At 35.8% G+C, this 19,197-nt stretch overlaps 1 protein-coding gene across 1 annotated transcript; it reads right to left on the minus strand.

The window, feature by feature from the left end:
• Window positions 1-16,542: 16,542 nt before the first annotated feature.
• LOC125619395 (voltage-dependent anion-selective channel protein 2-like) lies at window positions 16,543-17,508 on the minus strand (the record flags this gene model as incomplete). The annotated part of the gene is made up of 3 exons (XM_048812253.1): window positions 16,543-16,802; window positions 17,247-17,299; window positions 17,395-17,508. Coding segments are annotated over 3 exons (399 nt in total), but the record flags the coding sequence as incomplete, so codon positions are not given.
• Window positions 17,509-19,197: the final 1,689 nt, after the last annotated feature.

Consider the following 19,197-nt stretch of genomic DNA (forward strand, 5'->3'; position numbering starts at 1 on the left):
TGCCTTGTGCTCTGACACTTTATCAAAGCCTAGAGGTGGGGGTTGTTCGTAACCATACATAAAATGAAGCAGCCTCACAAATCACGCTTTACTATTGCACTGTGGAAACACCAAGGTTAAAAGGTAACTCTGTGGCATAACCATATTGATTAATTGATGGAAGAAAGGTCAGGCTAATCTTTATCTTGCTTGAAAGACTCCAGTTCTGCATGGCAGGTGTGTCGAAATGGGTCCTGCGTAAAAAGATAAAAAGAAAATGGAGCCAGAATGCAAAGAAAGTGGGGGAAATCTCATCAAAGATTACTCAGAAAAAGGTCAAAGGAGCCTTTGTGCAAAGAGAATGGGGAAATCGTGTCCAGCAATCATTCAGAGAGCTAAAGTGCTAAAGCAAGGACTAGAAGGCCCAAGTTATTTAAATTTCTCTTTATTGTTAGTCAGCTTTAGTTGGAAACACCTTCATCAGTGAATCAGAAGTACTATAGGGCATGCTGCGATTTTGTCTGACAGCCTCAGTCCCAGCCCCAAGAAGACCAGAAACAGAGTTCCACACACTTTCCAGCAAGACTGGAAATGCTAAAGCAGAAAACCCGATGTCTCTGATCCTCGAATCCTGCCCAGGTTAAAAAGACTCACGCTGCCTCTCACCAAATGACATCTGTATCACCTGGGCATGACGGGAAGGATAGATTATCTCCAACGCACATGGAAAAACACAGATGTCTAAGAACTGCTTGCCCAACCCTATTTCTTCTAGTCCAAGAGAGATCATAATGAGGCCTGAGAACTAAAATTTATATTCCTGAGAAAACAGAAAGACACAAGCACAAATGAGAAAGGACTAAGGCTGAATCAATGTAAGTGTGGTGGGAGAAAAATATCCAGGCACCACAAGGACAGAATGCTGATCCCAAATATAGGGCTGATCAAAGGAAAGAAGGGACTGTATGGTGAAAGAAGAGAGCAGAAATGGGAGTGACTTTTGGAATATTTTTCCTCATTATATTCTTATCTGAAAGACCTATCATAAGTGTCTAAACTGGAAAAGGCTTTGATGTAGTCACAAGCAAACCTCACAGGCTTTAATTCAATAAAAGTTTATTTTTGGCTCATGAAGTTCAGTGAAGTGGGGAGATACCTCTCTACATCAGGGCTCTGCCATTCTAAACACATGGCTTTATCTCAGACACAAGGAGAAGTCTGAAGCACCTTGTGAGCTATTTTGAAGGACAGACTTGGAAGTGGATGGCATCACCTACTGACCCCTGGGTACAGTAACATGGCTTCCAACTGACTAACTGCCAGGGAGAATGGGAATATACCAAAAAAGATGACTTGTCCAGGCTTACCTTAAACCACTAGGAATTTAGTTTTTTATAAAGAAAAATTTCCAAAGACCACATTGTTAACTATTGGAAGGAGTTACCAGAGGATGTTTGGAGAACTTCATTGCTGTTCTCACTGAGATGAGATTGAACTCATTTTTCTGTAAATTCTACTCTTCATACAATTTCATGCTTTTATGAGTATATAGACTTTTTATCTGTAAGCAAAGCATGAAAAATCAGCTAGCTATTTAAAATTATTTTCAACAGTTGATCCTTTTACTTACTGACCATAGCTACTTTTTATGTAAGGAAGCAAAGAAGAAAAAAAAACTGGGGGGATATAATTGGAAATGAAATGTATTTTATTCACAAGTGTATCCATTTTGTGGCCTAAGGCTAACATTATTAATAATAAACACTTAAAGACATTAATCATAATTTGGTATTAATTCATATGTAAAATATGTATTCTAACCTTAACTTCAGAGTCACTGGAATCCTGATAGGTTGTATGAAACACATCTTGCATTTTAGTGTTATTTGCTTCAATATATGTTAATAGATGATAATTATATGCTTTTCATTTGGACAACCCTTATCCAAAAGCAATTTAATATTCACATGTCTAATGGGTTGCCCATGGCTATTGATCATTTGGATCAGAGTTCAATTTGAACTGCTGCTGGTTATATTAGAAATTATAATCATGGTGAAAGATAAATTACAAGGTCCCTTCAGATTAGTTCTGTGCTCAGATTAGATGGGATGTCGAACAAGGGACACCAAGGAAAGTTAGGGAAGATCCATGGTGGTGGTGTTATGTGGGTTTACTCAGAAATACATTCAGATATCTTCTGTGACCCTTTACCACTGTGTCAGTAATGTAAAATTTATAGGAAATGACATTACCATGAAGACGGTGATAAACATCCATAAATTACTTGGGGCTTATAACTCTAAGGACTAATGGCAAAAAAGGGAGGCATAATTTGTAAATATAAATTTTGTTATAATAAATAAAATTCTGTAGTATTAAAATTATGTGGCCTTTACTATAGAGATATTTGATTTAGATTAGAAGGCATCTTGATGAAAATTAATTTACATGAAATAGGCCTCTGGTGGCTTCAATACTAAAAGGATTTAGGTTTTAATTTTAAAATTACTTTTTTAAATCTAATTACAAAACAAATACATTCCTATTGTGGAAAACCTGGAAAAGTCAGAAAACTCTATTCAAGAAAACAAAGGAAGAGAATTGAAGACACAGAGAAAAACCCACATAAATACAGTTATCTCATACTAGACAAAGGTGCCATAAACATATTAAAGATATGGATTTCCAATTTTCCCAGCACCATATATAGCAGAATGAAATTTAACCCTACTTCTCATCCTGAACAAAACTCAACTCAAAGTGGATCAAGGACCTAGGAATTATACCAGACACTTTGCACATGCTAGAAAAAAAAGGATAAGTACAACTCTCTATCATATTGACTTAGGAACCAAATTTCTCAACAGGATTCCTAAAGTATAAGAAGTAGAATCAAGAATCAATACATGGGATGTATCAAACTAAAAAGCTTCTTCACAGCAAAGGAAACAGTCAAGAACATAAACAGAAAGCCTATAGAATAGGAAAAAAATCTTTGCCACCTGCAACTCAGGGCATTAATTTCCAGGATACATAAAGAACTCAAAAATCTTAAAACACTGAAAAACCAAATAACCCAATCAATAAATGGGCAAAGGAATTTAACAGGTACTTCAAAGAAGAAGAAATACAAATGATCAACAAATATCTGAAAGAATATTCAACATCTCTAGTGGTTAGAGAAATGCAAATTAAACTTACACTGATATTTCATCTTATTCCAGTCAGAAGGGCAATTATCAAGAATACAAGCAACAATAAATGTTAGTGAGGATGTTGGGGGGGTGGGTGGCGGTTATACTCATACATTGCTGATGGACTGCAATTTTGTGCAACCCCTCTGGAAAGTAGTATGGAGATTCCTCAAAAAACTAGGAATGGAACCACCATTTGACCTGGTTATACCACTCCTCAGTATATATCCAAAGGAACTGAAATCAGCATACTACAGTGACACAGTCACATCAATGTTTACAGCAACACAATTCACAGTAGATAAGATATGGAACCAAACAAGGTCCCCTTCAAAAGATGAATGGATACAGGAAATGAGGCATATATAGACCATGGAATATTATCCATTAAAAAATGACTTTATGACTTTAGCTGATAAGTGGATGAATCTGTACACTATCATGCTAAGTGAAATAAGCCAATCCCCAAAAAACCAATAGGCAAATGTTCTCTCTGATATGTGGATGCTAACACATAACAGGTAGAGGAGTAAGAATAGAAGTTCAGTGGACTAGACAAAGGGGAATGAAGGAAGGGGATATAGGAATAGGAAAGAAGTGGAATAAGTCAGACATAACTTTCCTATATTCATATATTAATGCACCATAGTGAATCTCTTCATCATGTACAACCATAATAAGGGGATCATAATCAGAATAAGTTATACAGCATGTATGCATAATATGTCAAGATATACTCTATTGTTTATGTATATCTAAAAAGAACAAATTAAAGAAAAGTAAGGATATTGCTATCCAACAACCCCACTATATTACTATTAACATCTTGATATATCTTCCTCCAGTCCTTTAAGTCATTTTTCATAAGTTATTTAAAATAAATAGAAATAAAGTCATCCCTCAGTATCTGTGGAGGATTGGATCCAGGCTCTCCATGGGCACCAAAATCATGGATGCTCAGTGTCTTGTTTAAAATGAGATGATGTTTGCATATGAGTTGCGCATACCTCCCCCATATTTTCAATCACCGCTAGATTACTTATAATACCCAACACAATATAAATAGTTGTTAAACTACATCATTTAGGGAATAATGACAAAATATATCTGTGTTAAGTACAAAAACAACTTTTTTTTATTAGTGGAAAGGATGGAAAGAATGTGTAGAACTCAGATGGACCAAGAAAACAATATAATAAAACTATCACACCCACCACCTAGGTTGAAATGTTACATTTTTTTGCTATATTTCTTCTGATATCTATTAATTCACATAGTATACAGACATAAGTACTCCATTTCCTTCTATTTCTTCCTTTTCCCATGATTAAATATTATTTTGTAATTTCCATTTTAAAATTTTACTCTATTTTTCTATAATATATGATTTTCATATTTAAAAAGTATGCAAATGCTATCATCCTCATCTTTATCATCATTATAAGGGGGAGCAGTAAAGTGCCTACTATATTTTAGGCACTGTTATAAAGTGTATTCCTGCATAACATACTAACATAAGAAATCAGGTGCTGCCATTATCCTTACTTTACACATAAATCACAGAGAGGTTGCCCATGGTCATGCTACTTCCATGCTGATACTTACGGCTCTTAGTTCTTCTGTTTTAGGTGCAGTATAGTGTTTTAGTATATGAATAACACAGTTTATCTGTTCTCCTACTGATTTATAGAAGAACTTCAAATATCCTCTATGTATCTGCTTTGCCTATTTGTGGAAGTTTCCCTAAGACAGTTATAAAGAAGGTGAATTACTAGGTTACAAATGATTTATATTTCTAATTAATGATTATGGAAAATATTATGCATTGATTTTATCTCCATCTCATTCATCATGTTGCTAAAAACTTCCTTCTTAATTCTAATTTTCTGATTTTTAAAAAATATCTTTTTAGTTGTTGATGGACCTTTATTTTATTCATTTATGTACATGTAGTGCTGAGAATTGAACCCAATGCCTCACACATGTGAGGCACATGCTCTACCACTGAGCCACAACCCGAGCCCATCTGTATTTTTTTCTAGACTGATAATTATATTTTCTGTGTTAACCTAGTGAGAACTTAGCAAGTTTTGTCCTTCTGTTGCAACTTTGCATTTTCATATATTTTTCTTATTGTACTGCCAAGGACACATGGTAGAATATGGGGTGGGTGGTGACTGGTAGAATACTTGTATATTTCATGATTACAAAGAGAATTATTTTTTAAGTGAGCATTATTAATGTGAGTTTGTGGCAGGTATACAGTTGAGTGCTCCTTATTAGGCTGAGAAAGGTTCCTCAGTTTACAAAGAGATTAATTGAACTTTATTGAATGCATTTCTATATATTTTGAGAGGATTATATGGTATTTCTTATTTAATTTGCTTAAGAGAAAAATTACATTAGTACAATTTCTAAAGCTTATCAATTCATGTATCTCTGGAACAACAAATATTTAGACTTCATGAATTTTTTTTTACAATATTATTGATGACATTTTCTAACATTCCCTTTAGAGTTTCCACATTTATATTCAACAGTGAGATTTGTCTATATTTTTTCTTTGAATTGACTTATACATTCTTAGTATCAATTTTTTTCCATTTTTAAAATTTTTAATTTGTTATATATGACAGCAAAATGTATTACAATTCATATTACACATATAGAGCACAATTTTTCATATCTCTGGTTGTATACAAAGCAGAGTCACAACATTCATGTCTTCATATATGAACTTAGAGTAATGATGTCCATCTCATTCTACTGTTTTTCATACCCCCATGCCTACTTCTTTTCCTTCCCTCCCCTTTGCCCTATCTAGAGTTCATCTCATCCTCCCATGCACCCCCCACCAAAACCACATTATGAATCAGCATTCTTAAATCAGAGAAAACATTCAGCACTTGTTTTTTTTGAGATTGGCTAACTTCATTTAGCATTATATTTTCCAACTCCATCCATTTACCTTCAAATGCCATAATTTTATTCTCTTTTAATGCTGAATAATATTCTATTGTGTATATATGGCACATTTTCTTTATCCATTCATCTACTGAAGGGCATCTAGGTTGGTTCCACAGTTTAGCTATTATGAATTGTGCTGCTATAAACATTGATGTGACTGTGTCCCTGTAGTATGTTGTTTTTAAGTCCTTTGGGTATAGACCAAGGAGTGGGATAGCTGGGTCAAATGGTGGTTTTATTCCCAGTTTCCCAGGGATTCTCCATACTGCTTTCCATATTGGCTGCACCAATTTGCAGTCCCACCAACAATGTATGAGTGTGCCTTTTCCCCTACATCCTCTTCAGCACTTATTGTTGTTTGTATTCTTAATAGCTGCCATTCTGACTGGAATGAGATGAAATCTTAGAGTAGTTTTGGTTTTCATTTCTCTAATTGCTAGAGATGATGAACATTTTTTCATATACTTGTTGATTGATTGTAGATCATCCTCTGAGAAGTGTCTGTTCAGTTCCTTGACCCATTTATTGATTGGGTTATTTGTTTTTTTTTGGTGGTAAGATTTTTGAGTTATTTATATATACTAGAGGTTAGTGCTCTCTCTGATGTGTGTGTGGTAAAAATTTGTTCCCAAATCATAGGCTTTCTATTCACCTCACTTATTGTTTCCTTTGCTGAGAATAAGGTTTTACTTTGAATACATCCCATTTATTGATTCTTGGTATTAATTCTTGCACTATAGGAGTGTTATTAAGGAAGTTGGGGCCTAATCTGACATGAAGGAGATTTAGGCCTAGTTTTTCTTGTATTAGATGCTGTGTCTCTGGTTTAATTCTAAATCTTTGATCCACTTTGAGTTGAGTTTTGTGCATGGTGAAAGATAGGGATTTAATTTCATTTTGTTGCATATGGATTTCCAATTTTCCCAACACCATTTGTTGAAGAGGCTATCTTTTCTCCAATGTACGTTTTTGGTGCCTTTCTAGTATAAGATAACTGTAATTTTGTGGGTTAGTCTCTGTGTCCTCTATTTTTTAAAATTGGCTACCAGTCTATTCTGGTGTCAATACCATGTTGTTTTTTGTTACTATTGCTCTGTAGTATAGTTTAAGGTCTGGTATAGTAATGCCACCTGCTTCAGTCTTCTTGGTAAGGATTGCTTGAGCTATACGGGGTCTCTTATTTTTCCAGATAAATGTCATGACTTCTTTTTTTTATTTCTATGAAGAATGTCATTGGGATTTTGATTGGAATTATAATCTGTATAGTGCTTTTGGTAATAAGTTCATTTTGACAATATAAATTCTTCTTATTGAAGAACAAGGTAGATCTTTCCATCTTCTATGATCGTCTTTAATTTCTTTCTTGAGCCTTCTGTAGTTTAAATTGTAGAGGTCTTTCACCTCTTTTGTTAGGTTGATTTCCATTTTTTTTTTGATGCTATTATAAATGGGTAGTTTTCCTCATTTCCCTTTCAGAGGATTTGTCACTGATGTACATAAATGCTTTTGGCTTATAGGTGTTGATTTTATATCCTGCCACTTTGCTGAATTCACTTACTAGTTCTAGAAGTTTTCTGGTGGATTTTTTGGGGTCTTGTAGGTATAGAATCATATCGTTGGCAAATAGTGCTAATTTGAATTCCTCTTTTCTTATTCATATCCCTTTAATTTCTTTTGTCTGTCTAATTGCTCTGGCCAGTGTTTCAAGAACTATGTGAAATAGAAGTCCTGAAAGAGAGCATCCTTGTCTTTTTCCAGTTTTTAAAGGGAATGCTTTTAATTTTGTCCATTTAGAATGATGTTGGCCTGGGGCTTAGCATAAATGTCTTTTATGATGTTGAGATATCTTCCTATTATCCTTAGTTTTTCTAGGGTTTTGAACATAAAGGGGTGCTGTATCTTGTAGAATGCTTTTTCTGCATCTGTTGAGATGATCATATGGTTCTTATCTTTAAGACTATTGATGTGATAAACTACATTTATTTATTTCCATATGTTGAACCAACCTTGCATCCCTGGGATGAACCCCACTGGTAGTGCACCACAGTCTTTTTGATATGATTTTTGTATTCACCCGAATTTTATTGAGAATTTTTGCATCTTTGTTCATTAGAGATTGGTTTTAAGTTTTGTATCTTTGATGTGTCTTTGCCTGGTTTTGGAATCAGGGTGATATTGACTTCATAGAATGAGTTTGGAAGTGCTCCCTCTTTTTGTATTTCCTGAAATAAATTGAAGAGTACTGGTATTAGGTCTTCTTTAATGGTCTTGTAGAACTTGGCTGTGAATCCATACAGTCCTGGGCTTTTCTTGATTGTTATGCTTATAATGGCATATTATATTTCATTGCTTGAAATTAATATGTTTAAATTGTGTATATATTCCTGATTCAATTTGGGCAAATCATATAGCTCTAGAAATTTGTCAATGCCTTTAATACTTTCTATTTTATTGGAGTAAAAGTTTTCAAAATAATTTCTAATTATCTTCTGTATTTCTGTAGTGTCTGTTGTGATATTTCCTTTTTCATCATGTATGTTAGTAATTTGAGTTTTCTCTCTCCTTCTCTTTGTTAGCATGGCTAAGGGTTTGTCAAATTTATTTATTTTTTTCAAAGAACCAAGTTGTTGTTTTGTTAATTTTATTCAATTTTCTTTTGTTTCAATTTCATTGATTTCAGCTCTTATTTTAATTCTGCTTTTTTTGTTTTTCTTTTGCTAGGTCTTTGAGATGTAATTTTAGGTCATTTATTTGTTGACTTTTTCTTCTTGTAAGGAATGAACTCCACGTAATGAAATTTCCTCTTAGTATTGCCTTCATAGTGTCCCAGATATTTTGATATGTTGTATCAGTGTTCTCATTCACCTGTAAGAATTTTTTAATCTCCTGCTTGATGTCTTTTGCAACCCATTGTTCATTCACTAAATATTATTTAGTCTTCTAGTGTTGGAGTAGCTTTTATTTTTTATATTATCATTGATTTCTAATTTTATTTCATTATGATCTGATAGAATGCAGGGTAATATCTCTACTTTTTTATATTTGCTAAGACTTTCTTTGTGGCATGATATATGGTCTATTTTAGAGAAGGATCCAGGCTGCTGAGAAGAAAGTGTATTTGTTCTTTGAAGCATGAAACATTTTATATATGTGAGTGAAATCTAAGTTATTGATTGTATTATTGAATTCTATAGTTTTTTTCAGCTTTGGTTTAGGAGATCTATCCAGTGGTAAAAGATGTGTATTAAAGTCACCCAGAATTATTGTGTTCTGGTGTATTTGACTCTTGTACTTGAGAAGAGTTTGATGAATGTAGATGCTCCATTGTTTGGGGAATACATATTTATGATTGTTATGTCTTGTTGATGAATGATTCCCTTAAGCAGTATGAAATATCCTTCTTATCCCTTTTGATTAACTTTGGCTTGATTTCTATTTTGTTTGATATGAGGATGGAAACCCCTGCTTGCTTCCGCAGTCCATGTGAGTGGTATGATTTTTCCCAACATTTCACCTTCAGTCTGTGGATGTCTTTTCCTATGAGATGAGTCTCTTGGAGTCAGCATATTGTTGGGCCTTTCTTTTTAATTCAATCTGCCAGTCTATGTCTTTTGTATGCTGAGTGTAGGTCATTAACATTCAGGGATATTATTGAGACATGGTTTGTATTCCCAGCCATTTTTGTTTATTTTTGGTATTTAACTTGACTTGGTTTTTCCTTTAGTGTAATTAGTTTTATTAGTTTTTTCTTTAGTGTAATTCCACCCTTTGCTGATATTCATTGTTTTTTATGTCCCCCTCATTTAATATTTTGCCAAGGATGTTCTATAGTGCAGTTTTTCTAGCTGTAAATTCTATTAACTCTTCTTTATCATGGAAAGTTTTTATTTCATCATCCTATCTAAAACTTAATTTTGCTGGATATAAGATTCTTGATTGGCATCCATTTTCTTTCAAAGATTGGTTTATGTTGTTCCAGGATCTTCTGGCTTTGAGGGTCTGGGTTTACAAATCTGCTGAGATACAAATTGGTCCCCCACCCCACCATGTGTCATCTGATTCCTCTCTCTTGTAGTCCTTAAGATTCTGTCCTTATTCTGTATGCTAGGCATTTTCATTATAATATGCCTCAGTGTAGATCTGTTGTAATTTTGTAGATTTGGTGTCCTGTATGCCTCTTGTAGTTGGTTTTCCAATTCATTCTTCATGTTTGGGAAATTTTCTGATATTATCTCATTGAAGAGATTGTGCATTCCTTTGGTTTGAAACTCTGTGCCTTCTTCTATCCCAGTTACTCTTAGATTTGGTCTTTTGATGCTACCATAATTGTTGGATGTTCTGCTCATGGTGTCTTACCATCTTCATTGTGTGGTCAACTTTTTTTTCAATATTGTATACTTGGCCTTCATTATCTGATGTTCTGTCTTCAAAGTGATCTCATCTGTTTGGGGATGCTTTCTATGGAGTTTCTTATTTGGTTTACTGTTTCCTTCATTTCATGGATTTCTGATTATTTTTTTCAGAATCTCTATCTCTTTCTTGAAATAATCTTTTGCTACCTATATTTTCTCTCTTATTTCTTTGTTGTAGTGATCAATTTTTGCCTGTATTTGCTCCTTTAGGTCATTCTTCAATTTATAGATCATTTTAATTATGAACCTTTTGAACTCCTTCTGACATTTCATCAACTGTGCTGTCCATGGGTTCTGTTATTGTAGTATCCTGGCTTGTTTGGGGCACTTCCTCTCCTTGTTTTTTCACGTTGTCTATGTGATTTCCTTTCTTTTAGTGTGGAGCTGAGATATTAGAGTTTCTACCCTATAATCTTTTAGTATTTGTGCAGATTATCTCACCTTGGTGTTGGGCTTCCAGACCCTGCATGTGGCCCAGGATGGATTCTACTGCAACTATAGGTTACGGTGGCAATAGAGCAGGTAACTGGAGATAGTAATGGAGGTGCCCAAAGATGGATGCAACATCTTTCAGAGATGGAGTTGAAAGGGTGGGTCTTACTTTGGCATTGGGATGCCTGCTCCTAGATGCAGCTGTTTCTAGGCCCTGACTGTTGTCCCAAGGTAGAGGCTACTGCATGAGGAAAGCTATGGGGATGGCTACAGTGCCTCAAGATGGAAGTAGGTTAGACATGGGCTCTCAGGTGGTAGTGGGCTGGACCTAGGCCTACCCTGGGCCGTGGCAAGGCAGATCTGGGTCAGACCTGAGCTCCATTGATTGTCTGCCAGTGGTGGGATGGACCCGGCCCTACCCTGGGCCTGAGCTCCCATGCAGGTCAGGCAATATAAGGTTTTAAGCTTTATGAAATGAATTGGGAACTTTATTTTTTTTTGTATTTATTTGGGACAATGTGTATAATAACAGAATTATCTGTTCCTCAAGGTTTTGATAAAACTTGCCCATAAAATTATTGGGCAAGTTAGTAGTAGAGATTTTTAATTACAGATTATTTGTTAAATAGTTATGATTATTTAGTTTTAAAATTTACTATTGATTCAAAAATAGTAGGTCATAGGTTCTTAGATAATTTTCTATTTTATCTAAGAATTTATTATCCAAAAGTTTTTTTTATTAATTATTATACTGTTTTTATATTTATCAGCCATTTTATCCCTAATATCAATGTTTTTTCTCTTCTTTATCAACCCACCAAAGAATGATCCATTTATTGCTCTTAAATATGACAATCCACTATGAACTATTTGTATGATTAAAAACTAATCATGTACGTGAGTCTAGGCTTGATTTTGACCTCCAAAAACATTATAGCCTTTTTGCCCATCCACATTCCTGAGTAAGTTAACACTCCCACATCTCTGGAATGGAAAAGATGCCATGCTATGAGCACCATAGGGTGGGGCAGATTGCATTTCCTAGAAATGGCCACTGTGATAGTTCCCTATCTACAGGCTCTTTGCAATGTGACCTTTCCCATAAGGAACTCCCTCCCTCTCTAAGAGATGGAGTTTATTCTTGACCCCTTTGAATCTGGGTGGGCTGTGTGAGTGCTTTGAAAAATAGAACATGCGTGGGAGTCCCTGGGAAGTTCTAGGTATAGCCTCTTGCTGGTGTTTCTTGCCTCTTGAAGCCAGCCACTGTGTAAGAAATGTGATTGCTCTAATACCATCATGTTATGAAAAAAAACAAAACACAAAGGGAGGAAGAAAGAAAAAACAGAGAGCAGGGTGGTGTCAGCCTCTGTATGAAAAGGCCATATTGGCTATTTGACTTAGTCAGGCTTTCAGATGCAAGCAACTCAAGCTCTATCTCTCTATTAGGCATGAGACTCTGAGAAAGAACTATTAGAATACATTCAAACTAATTAGAGGCAATAATTTTTGTCCTTGTAAGTCTCCAAGTTTTGGGGTTGTTTGTTATACAGTCATATATCTTTATAACAAGAACAACTCCTTATTCCATTCCCACCCAGAGCCTTCCCCAAAGAAAACCCCAGTCTTCAACAGGATAAATATGCAGAAGACTAACAGAGAAACCTCGATCACTGAGTGAGTATTCGATACTAGCTCTGAGGTAACACTATTCTCTGGAGTACCTAGGAGGCTGCTGTGATACCTTGCTCAGAGTGGGACCATACGAACATTGATTGCTACCTAGGAAGTATTGACCTAAGTCCACCTAACCATGGCCCATGAGTCTGAAATTATTCCATAGTGAGTATCAGAGGACAGGGTATATAGTTTAAAACTAATCCATAAAACAATAGATGTAAGTATGTTATATAGTGCTATATTAGTATATTGTTTAAAGGTATACAGAATGTAATAACAACTGAGATCAAAGGGGAAGGAAGGCAGTTGCAAAGAAATAGAATGATAGGTATTTATCATTTACAATAGTGAATAAACAATGATTGAAGAAATATAAGATTAAGCTAGTAGTATATGTCATTGGATTAAAGTAATAGCTAATACTTACAAGTATCCATAACAAGTAATTCACTTTTTTTTTTTTTTTTTTTGCAACTGGGGGTTGAACTCAGTGGCCCTATACCACTGAGCTACATACCCAGATCTTTTTACTTTTTGAGACAGAGTCTCACTAAGCTACTTAGGCACTTGATAAGTTGCTGAGGCTGGCTTTGAATTTGTGATTCTCCACCTCAGTCTCCAAAATCATTGGAATTATAGGCATGTGCTACTGTGCCTGGCAATTTACAAATATCAACTCAATCTCTTCGTAATAATCCTTTTGTGTGGGCATTATTTCTTATCCTCATTTTATAGATGATGACACTGAGTCAGAAAGAGGTTAAATATAATTAGCCAAAGCTACACAGCTAGAGTTCAAATCATAATAATGGTTGCTATTCTGAGAAATCATAACAAAACACAGGCTTCTCAAACCATGTTCTTGGTTTCTGGATAGTCCTACACCATGATGTTGGCAGGTGGATGACTTCCTTTGAGGAGTCCTAAGGCTGTGTGTTCTTCAGTCTCACTTTTATATCTGAATATTTAGAGCCAACATCCCAGACATATTGTACAGATGGCCATCCACTTCTTCCTGGGGGAAGATGCTTCTCTCTGTGTATATTTAGACTACCTCATGTTGCTGGATGGAGAATAATTTAGAATTTAACAGTGGGTGTTTTGGTTAGCTTTTCTTCATTATGATCAAAAGACCTGAAATAATAATTTTAGAAAAGCAAAAGTTTATTTGGGAATCATGGTTTCAAAGGTCTCACTCCAGAGACTGCCATCTCCATTCCTTGGGGAGGAAGTGAGGCAGAACATTATGGAGAAAGGGTTTAGCAGAAGAAAGAAGCTCACAACATGGCACTCAGAAGTAGAGAGAGAGAGAGACTTAACTTGCCAGTGACAAAATATATACCCGAAAGGCATGTCCCCAATGAGCCACCTCCTCAAGGCACACCCCACCTGCCTATAGTCACCATCCAGTTCATCCATATCATCAGATAAAAGCACTGATTAGGTTAAAGCTCTCATAACCAATCTTTTGACCTCTAAATTTTCTTGCATTGTCTCACACATGAGCTTTTAGAGGATACTTCGTATCTAGACTATAGCAATGGGAGTATTGATGTCCATGTGGAGGAGGATACTAACGAAATAATTCCATTGGTAAGTGGGCGAGAAAAACCAAGCAATAGTGATATGAAGTAATGGGGCATTTGTGAACCTATCTTCACTGCTGGGACCAAAATGGGGGAATTTCTTCTTTCTTCTCAAAGTTTTAAAAGACTGTATAGTTACAGTGAACTCCTTGCTTTCTATCCATGACATTAAAACAATAAAGAGAAACATGCTCTGGTGCTAAGGTTGATCTTTTAAATGTCTCTAATTGAAATTATAAAGATATTAACCCTGGGGAAATGCCACGGACAGCCAAATATTCTCAGCTTTGCAGCTCACAGGGTGAGTTGGTCCTAATTATAGCTTTTTCTCCTTCAATAGAGTGAAAAGTAATGGAAGCCAAAGGAACCTACCAACTCAACATGCTTTTTTAACACATTAACTCAGCCAATAGAATTAATTTCCAAGTTCATTTCTGCATGGATCATTTACAGTGTTAATTTGTGAGTTTGGATGATGGCTGATTCTTTTCCTTTTTCACATCATTGTTGTTGGTTACAAAATGAGTTCATTAGTCATTTAATTGTTGCTGTACTTTTCTTTCTTTTCTCAAGCAATGATTGCTTTCTGCCATCACTAGCTGGACTAGATGAGGTGCCCCCATAGGATTTTTTAAAGACCTCTGTGCACACAGCTGCTTTGGCAAGTCAAGAATCAAACTGACAGCCCACTGGAAAGGCATAGCTAGTCACAAGTCTGAAGAGACACAGAGTGACAGTTCACAGGCTCCAGTGCAAGGCCTGCCCCTCAATCTTCTTTGGATGGTTGGGATCTTGGCTGATACATGGTGCTGCTGCCAGACAAAAAGAGCCTAGAATAACAAAAACAGACCCAGTGAGGTAATTAGGATTGACAGAATGTTTGCCTGTCCCACAGACTTCTTCGCAACAGGCGGCCAGATTTAATATATCCTATGCAAGTCTGAGCACACACACTTTTTGCCCTCTCCCGGTTGAGATCCTTATGCTTTCTTCCCCATTATTACCTTTTATTTTTGGTGTAGGCTTCTTCAATCCACTCTTCCTCTGCATTGGTGAGTAGAAGGGTGGCAAAGCAATAACCTTGCTTTCTTTTCTCTTACGTTACGGCTCATTCTAAACCATTGAAGTGGGAAGCATACACGGAAATCCAGACTCAATCAGAGCTGAAGAGGTGGAAGCACATCATTGAGAGTCATTCACAATCAATGGATTTAGTGGGTGTTGCTGGACCTGCTGGTAAATGAGAAGGGCAGGCTTCGAACTTCAGATTGTTTAAACTTTGCAGTTGTCTGGGGATGTATATAATCTACTCAAAGATGAGGCTTTCACATCTCACAAAAAAAAGTGGGGGGAGAGTGAGATATTTTATTTATTTATATATATATATAAACATATAAAAAGGCAAAATACCAAAACATTAATAAACATTTTATATCTAGCTTATAACATTATGGAAATATTTTCTTCTTTATGCTTTTGTTATTTACCAATAAACTGTTTCTATAATGGAAAAAAAGTTAAGTTCTTCCCATATATCTATCCATAGATATATCTTTCCACATATCTATCCATACATTTTAGGCAATCTTAACAAATCAGTACTCTCCACATCATTTGTGATTCTATCAAATGAATGCATTGCAACAGTCTACCAATGTCTGATGATTCTTCTCAAAATATAAACATATCACCCCACTGTGGTGGCTCATGTCTATAATCCCAGTAACTTGGGAGGCTGAGGCTGAGGTAGAAAGATCACAAATTCAAGGTCAGCCTCAGCAATTTAGCAATACCCTATCCCCCCAAAAAAAAATTTTAAGGGGGTTGGGGGTGGGGGAGGATATAGCAAAGCACCCCTGGGTTTAATCCCCAGTACCAAAAAATATTGATATTTAGATGGATAGCACATCAAACTTCTTGTGAAATGAACATTTATTCTCTCAACATCCAAGGTACATTTTTTACTCTGTGCTTCTGGCAGTCACCCTAGAAATAGCCAGGACAATTTTGTTAAGAAAAACCCTTGCCAGGCACAGTGGCACATACCTGTAATCCCTGTGGCCTGGCAGGCTAAGGCAGGTTTTTGAGTTCAAAGCCAGCCTCATCAACTTAGTGAGACCCTAAGTAATTCAGTGAGACCTTGTCTCTAAATAAAATACAAAAAAAGGCTGAGGATGTGGCTCAGTACAAAAAAAAAAAAAAAGAAAAGAAAAGAAAAGAAACATCTTTGGGTTGAAACTAGATTAATAAAGATGACTAGAAATGACATCAAATACCATCCTGTGAGGATCTAAATCACAATATCCTACAAAAGAAGTACTTACACATTAGTGTGTAGCTGAAAGTCCCCAGTCCTGTAGCCCACTGCAAAGTTATTCCTTGTCAGCTTTGATTTGGCACTGTCAAAGGTCATCTGGTACCCAGCAAGCCAGCCCTCATAACCAAAGACAGCTGAACCATGGACTGCAGGTCCAGCAAAATCAAAGTCAACATCACAACCAAGGTTTATACACTCCCTCTTGTAAGAGGACTTGATTTTACCACTTTTCTTTCTGGAAAAGAGGGAAAAACTGACTTAAAACTGATGCCGATAACAAAAATTTACACATAACTTCTGCAGAGAGAGCACAAAATAGAGTTAAAATGCAGTATGACTGGGAAGGAAGTAACAATACAATCGCAGGGTTAAAAACAGTTCAATGAACTAAAGACAAGGGCACATGGAGTAGCTGGACTCCCACCAAAGAAGACTGCTTTGCAGAACTGACAATCACGAAAGCCTCTTAGAAATAAGTGAATTACCCAAGTTCATGCCACAATGAAGAGGCAAATGTTTGAAAGTAAGCCAATGATAACAACCACAGTATTCCAAAAACAGAAACAGAGGTTAGCCATTGCCAGACAGTTTAGCTAAATGTCAACAAATGCACAACTTTCCTAAACTGACAAGAATAATGCTTTTTAAATTTAATGCATATAAAAATGTCCATGCTTACCCTGTGTTTGGTGAGAAGGTAGTATCAAATGTCAGCTTTAAACCTTGACATATCTATTTTGGAAGAAACAGAACTTACATTCAGCTTTATTTATTTTTTGTGATACAAAACCAAAAATTAATACTAAAGCACATTTCCAACATGTTACCTGGTCTTCAATTGCGATTTCTGTTCCCAGAGTGTTATCGGTGTTCCATTTTTCTGTGAAAGTCAGACCATACTCACACNTATATATATATATAAATTTTTTTTTTAAAGAGAAAGAGAGAGAATTTTAATATTTTATTTTTTAGTTTTCGGCAGACACAACATCTCTGTTTGTATGTGGTGCTGAGGATCGAACCCGGGCTGCACGCATGCCAGGCGAGTGCGTAGCTACCACTTGAGCCACATCCCCAGCCCGATATATATATTTTTTTAAGGAGGAATAATCTGAGTAAAAAAGAAAAACATTATTTGTAACAGTAGTCAGAGTCAGGCCATATAAGGTTGTTCTTATTTCTTCTTCAAAATTCCACTCCATAGAGTTTAGATTTCAATAAATTTCCTGGGCTACTAGGTTTCTTTTTTTAACCTGTCAAAATATATGATGAGTTAGAATTCAGTACTGGATCCTAAATGTCCAGAATATGGGGCTCAGAGAGGGCTAGCATCTGTTTAAAAACAATGGGGCGGAGCATACAGTAATAAAAATCATGCTTTCCTTGTTCTGTTGATGATATTCACACCAGAAAAAGAATGTGTGTGCTACAACATGGCAGGTGAACTTCAGAATAGTGACAGAAGGTTTGGGAACCTACCTGGCTATTAGTGGATGTCTATGTAAAACAGGTGGTGTTCTTATAGAATTTTTCTTGCTCTAATCTGAAACTCCTCCTAGTGATTTTTCAACAGCCATTTCCTTTGCTTCTTTCTTTCACAGTAAGTTAGTTCACTTCAGTAATCAGATGGGCTTGGTCACCAGGAAAAGCTGAACCCTTTCATGTCCTCAAGGAGTGAATTTTGATAAATCAGATCCTGTCATGGTAAGCCTTCCACTTTGGCAATGATTGATTTAGGAATGGACATGCGACAGAGCTCCAACCAATAAGGATTTTTCTGTTAAAGGGGGCTGGGGAAAATTTTTTTTCAATCTTTTACATAGCCTCATGAGAAAGTACAATTGCTTATCTATCCCTGGCTAAAACTGAATGAGGAGATGATGCTTGAACTTCTTAATTTATCTTGTAATAGTGAGAAAAGATAGTCAAGGGACTACAACAACGTGATGAAGACACAGAGTGGACAGAAAGAAGCTAATACCTTGTGGATGTCATTGAAGAGACAAAGTAACCAGCTCCACAATTGCACATTGCCCAGTTCCTTGTTACATGGATAAGAAATTTTCAGATTTTTTAAAACTGACTTTTGCTTGCTTTTTCCCTATCTACTTTCCAAGCTTATACAGTATCATGGGAGAAAAAGCATGTTTTATTGCTAGAGTCAAATCATATATCTACAAATATAATCACTGGTCTATTTATTTTTCAAAAACGTTTTATTCTATTTAGTTATACATGACAGTAGAATGTATTTTGACATATGATACAATAGTATAACTTCCAATTTTTGGGGTTTGTACATGATGTAGAGTTACACTGGTTGTGTATTCATATAGAAACATAGGAAATTTATGTTCAATTCATTCTACTGTCTTTCCCATCCCCACACCCCTTATTTCCCCATTCCCCTGGTCCAATCCAGTGAACCTCCATACCCTCTTCCACCCTACCTGTTAGAAGTCAGCATCCACATATCAGAGAGAACATTCAGTCTTTGGTGTTTGGGGATTGGCTTATTTCACTTAGCATGATAGTCTCCAGTTCCATTCATTTACTGGCAAAGGCCATAATATCATTTTTCTTTATGGCTGAGTAATATCCCATTGTGTGGGAGATATATATATATATAT

This window comes from Marmota marmota, unplaced genomic scaffold (assembly GCF_001458135.2).
Source record: "Marmota marmota marmota unplaced genomic scaffold, marMar, whole genome shotgun sequence".
NCBI lineage: Eukaryota > Metazoa > Chordata > Mammalia > Rodentia > Sciuridae > Marmota > Marmota marmota.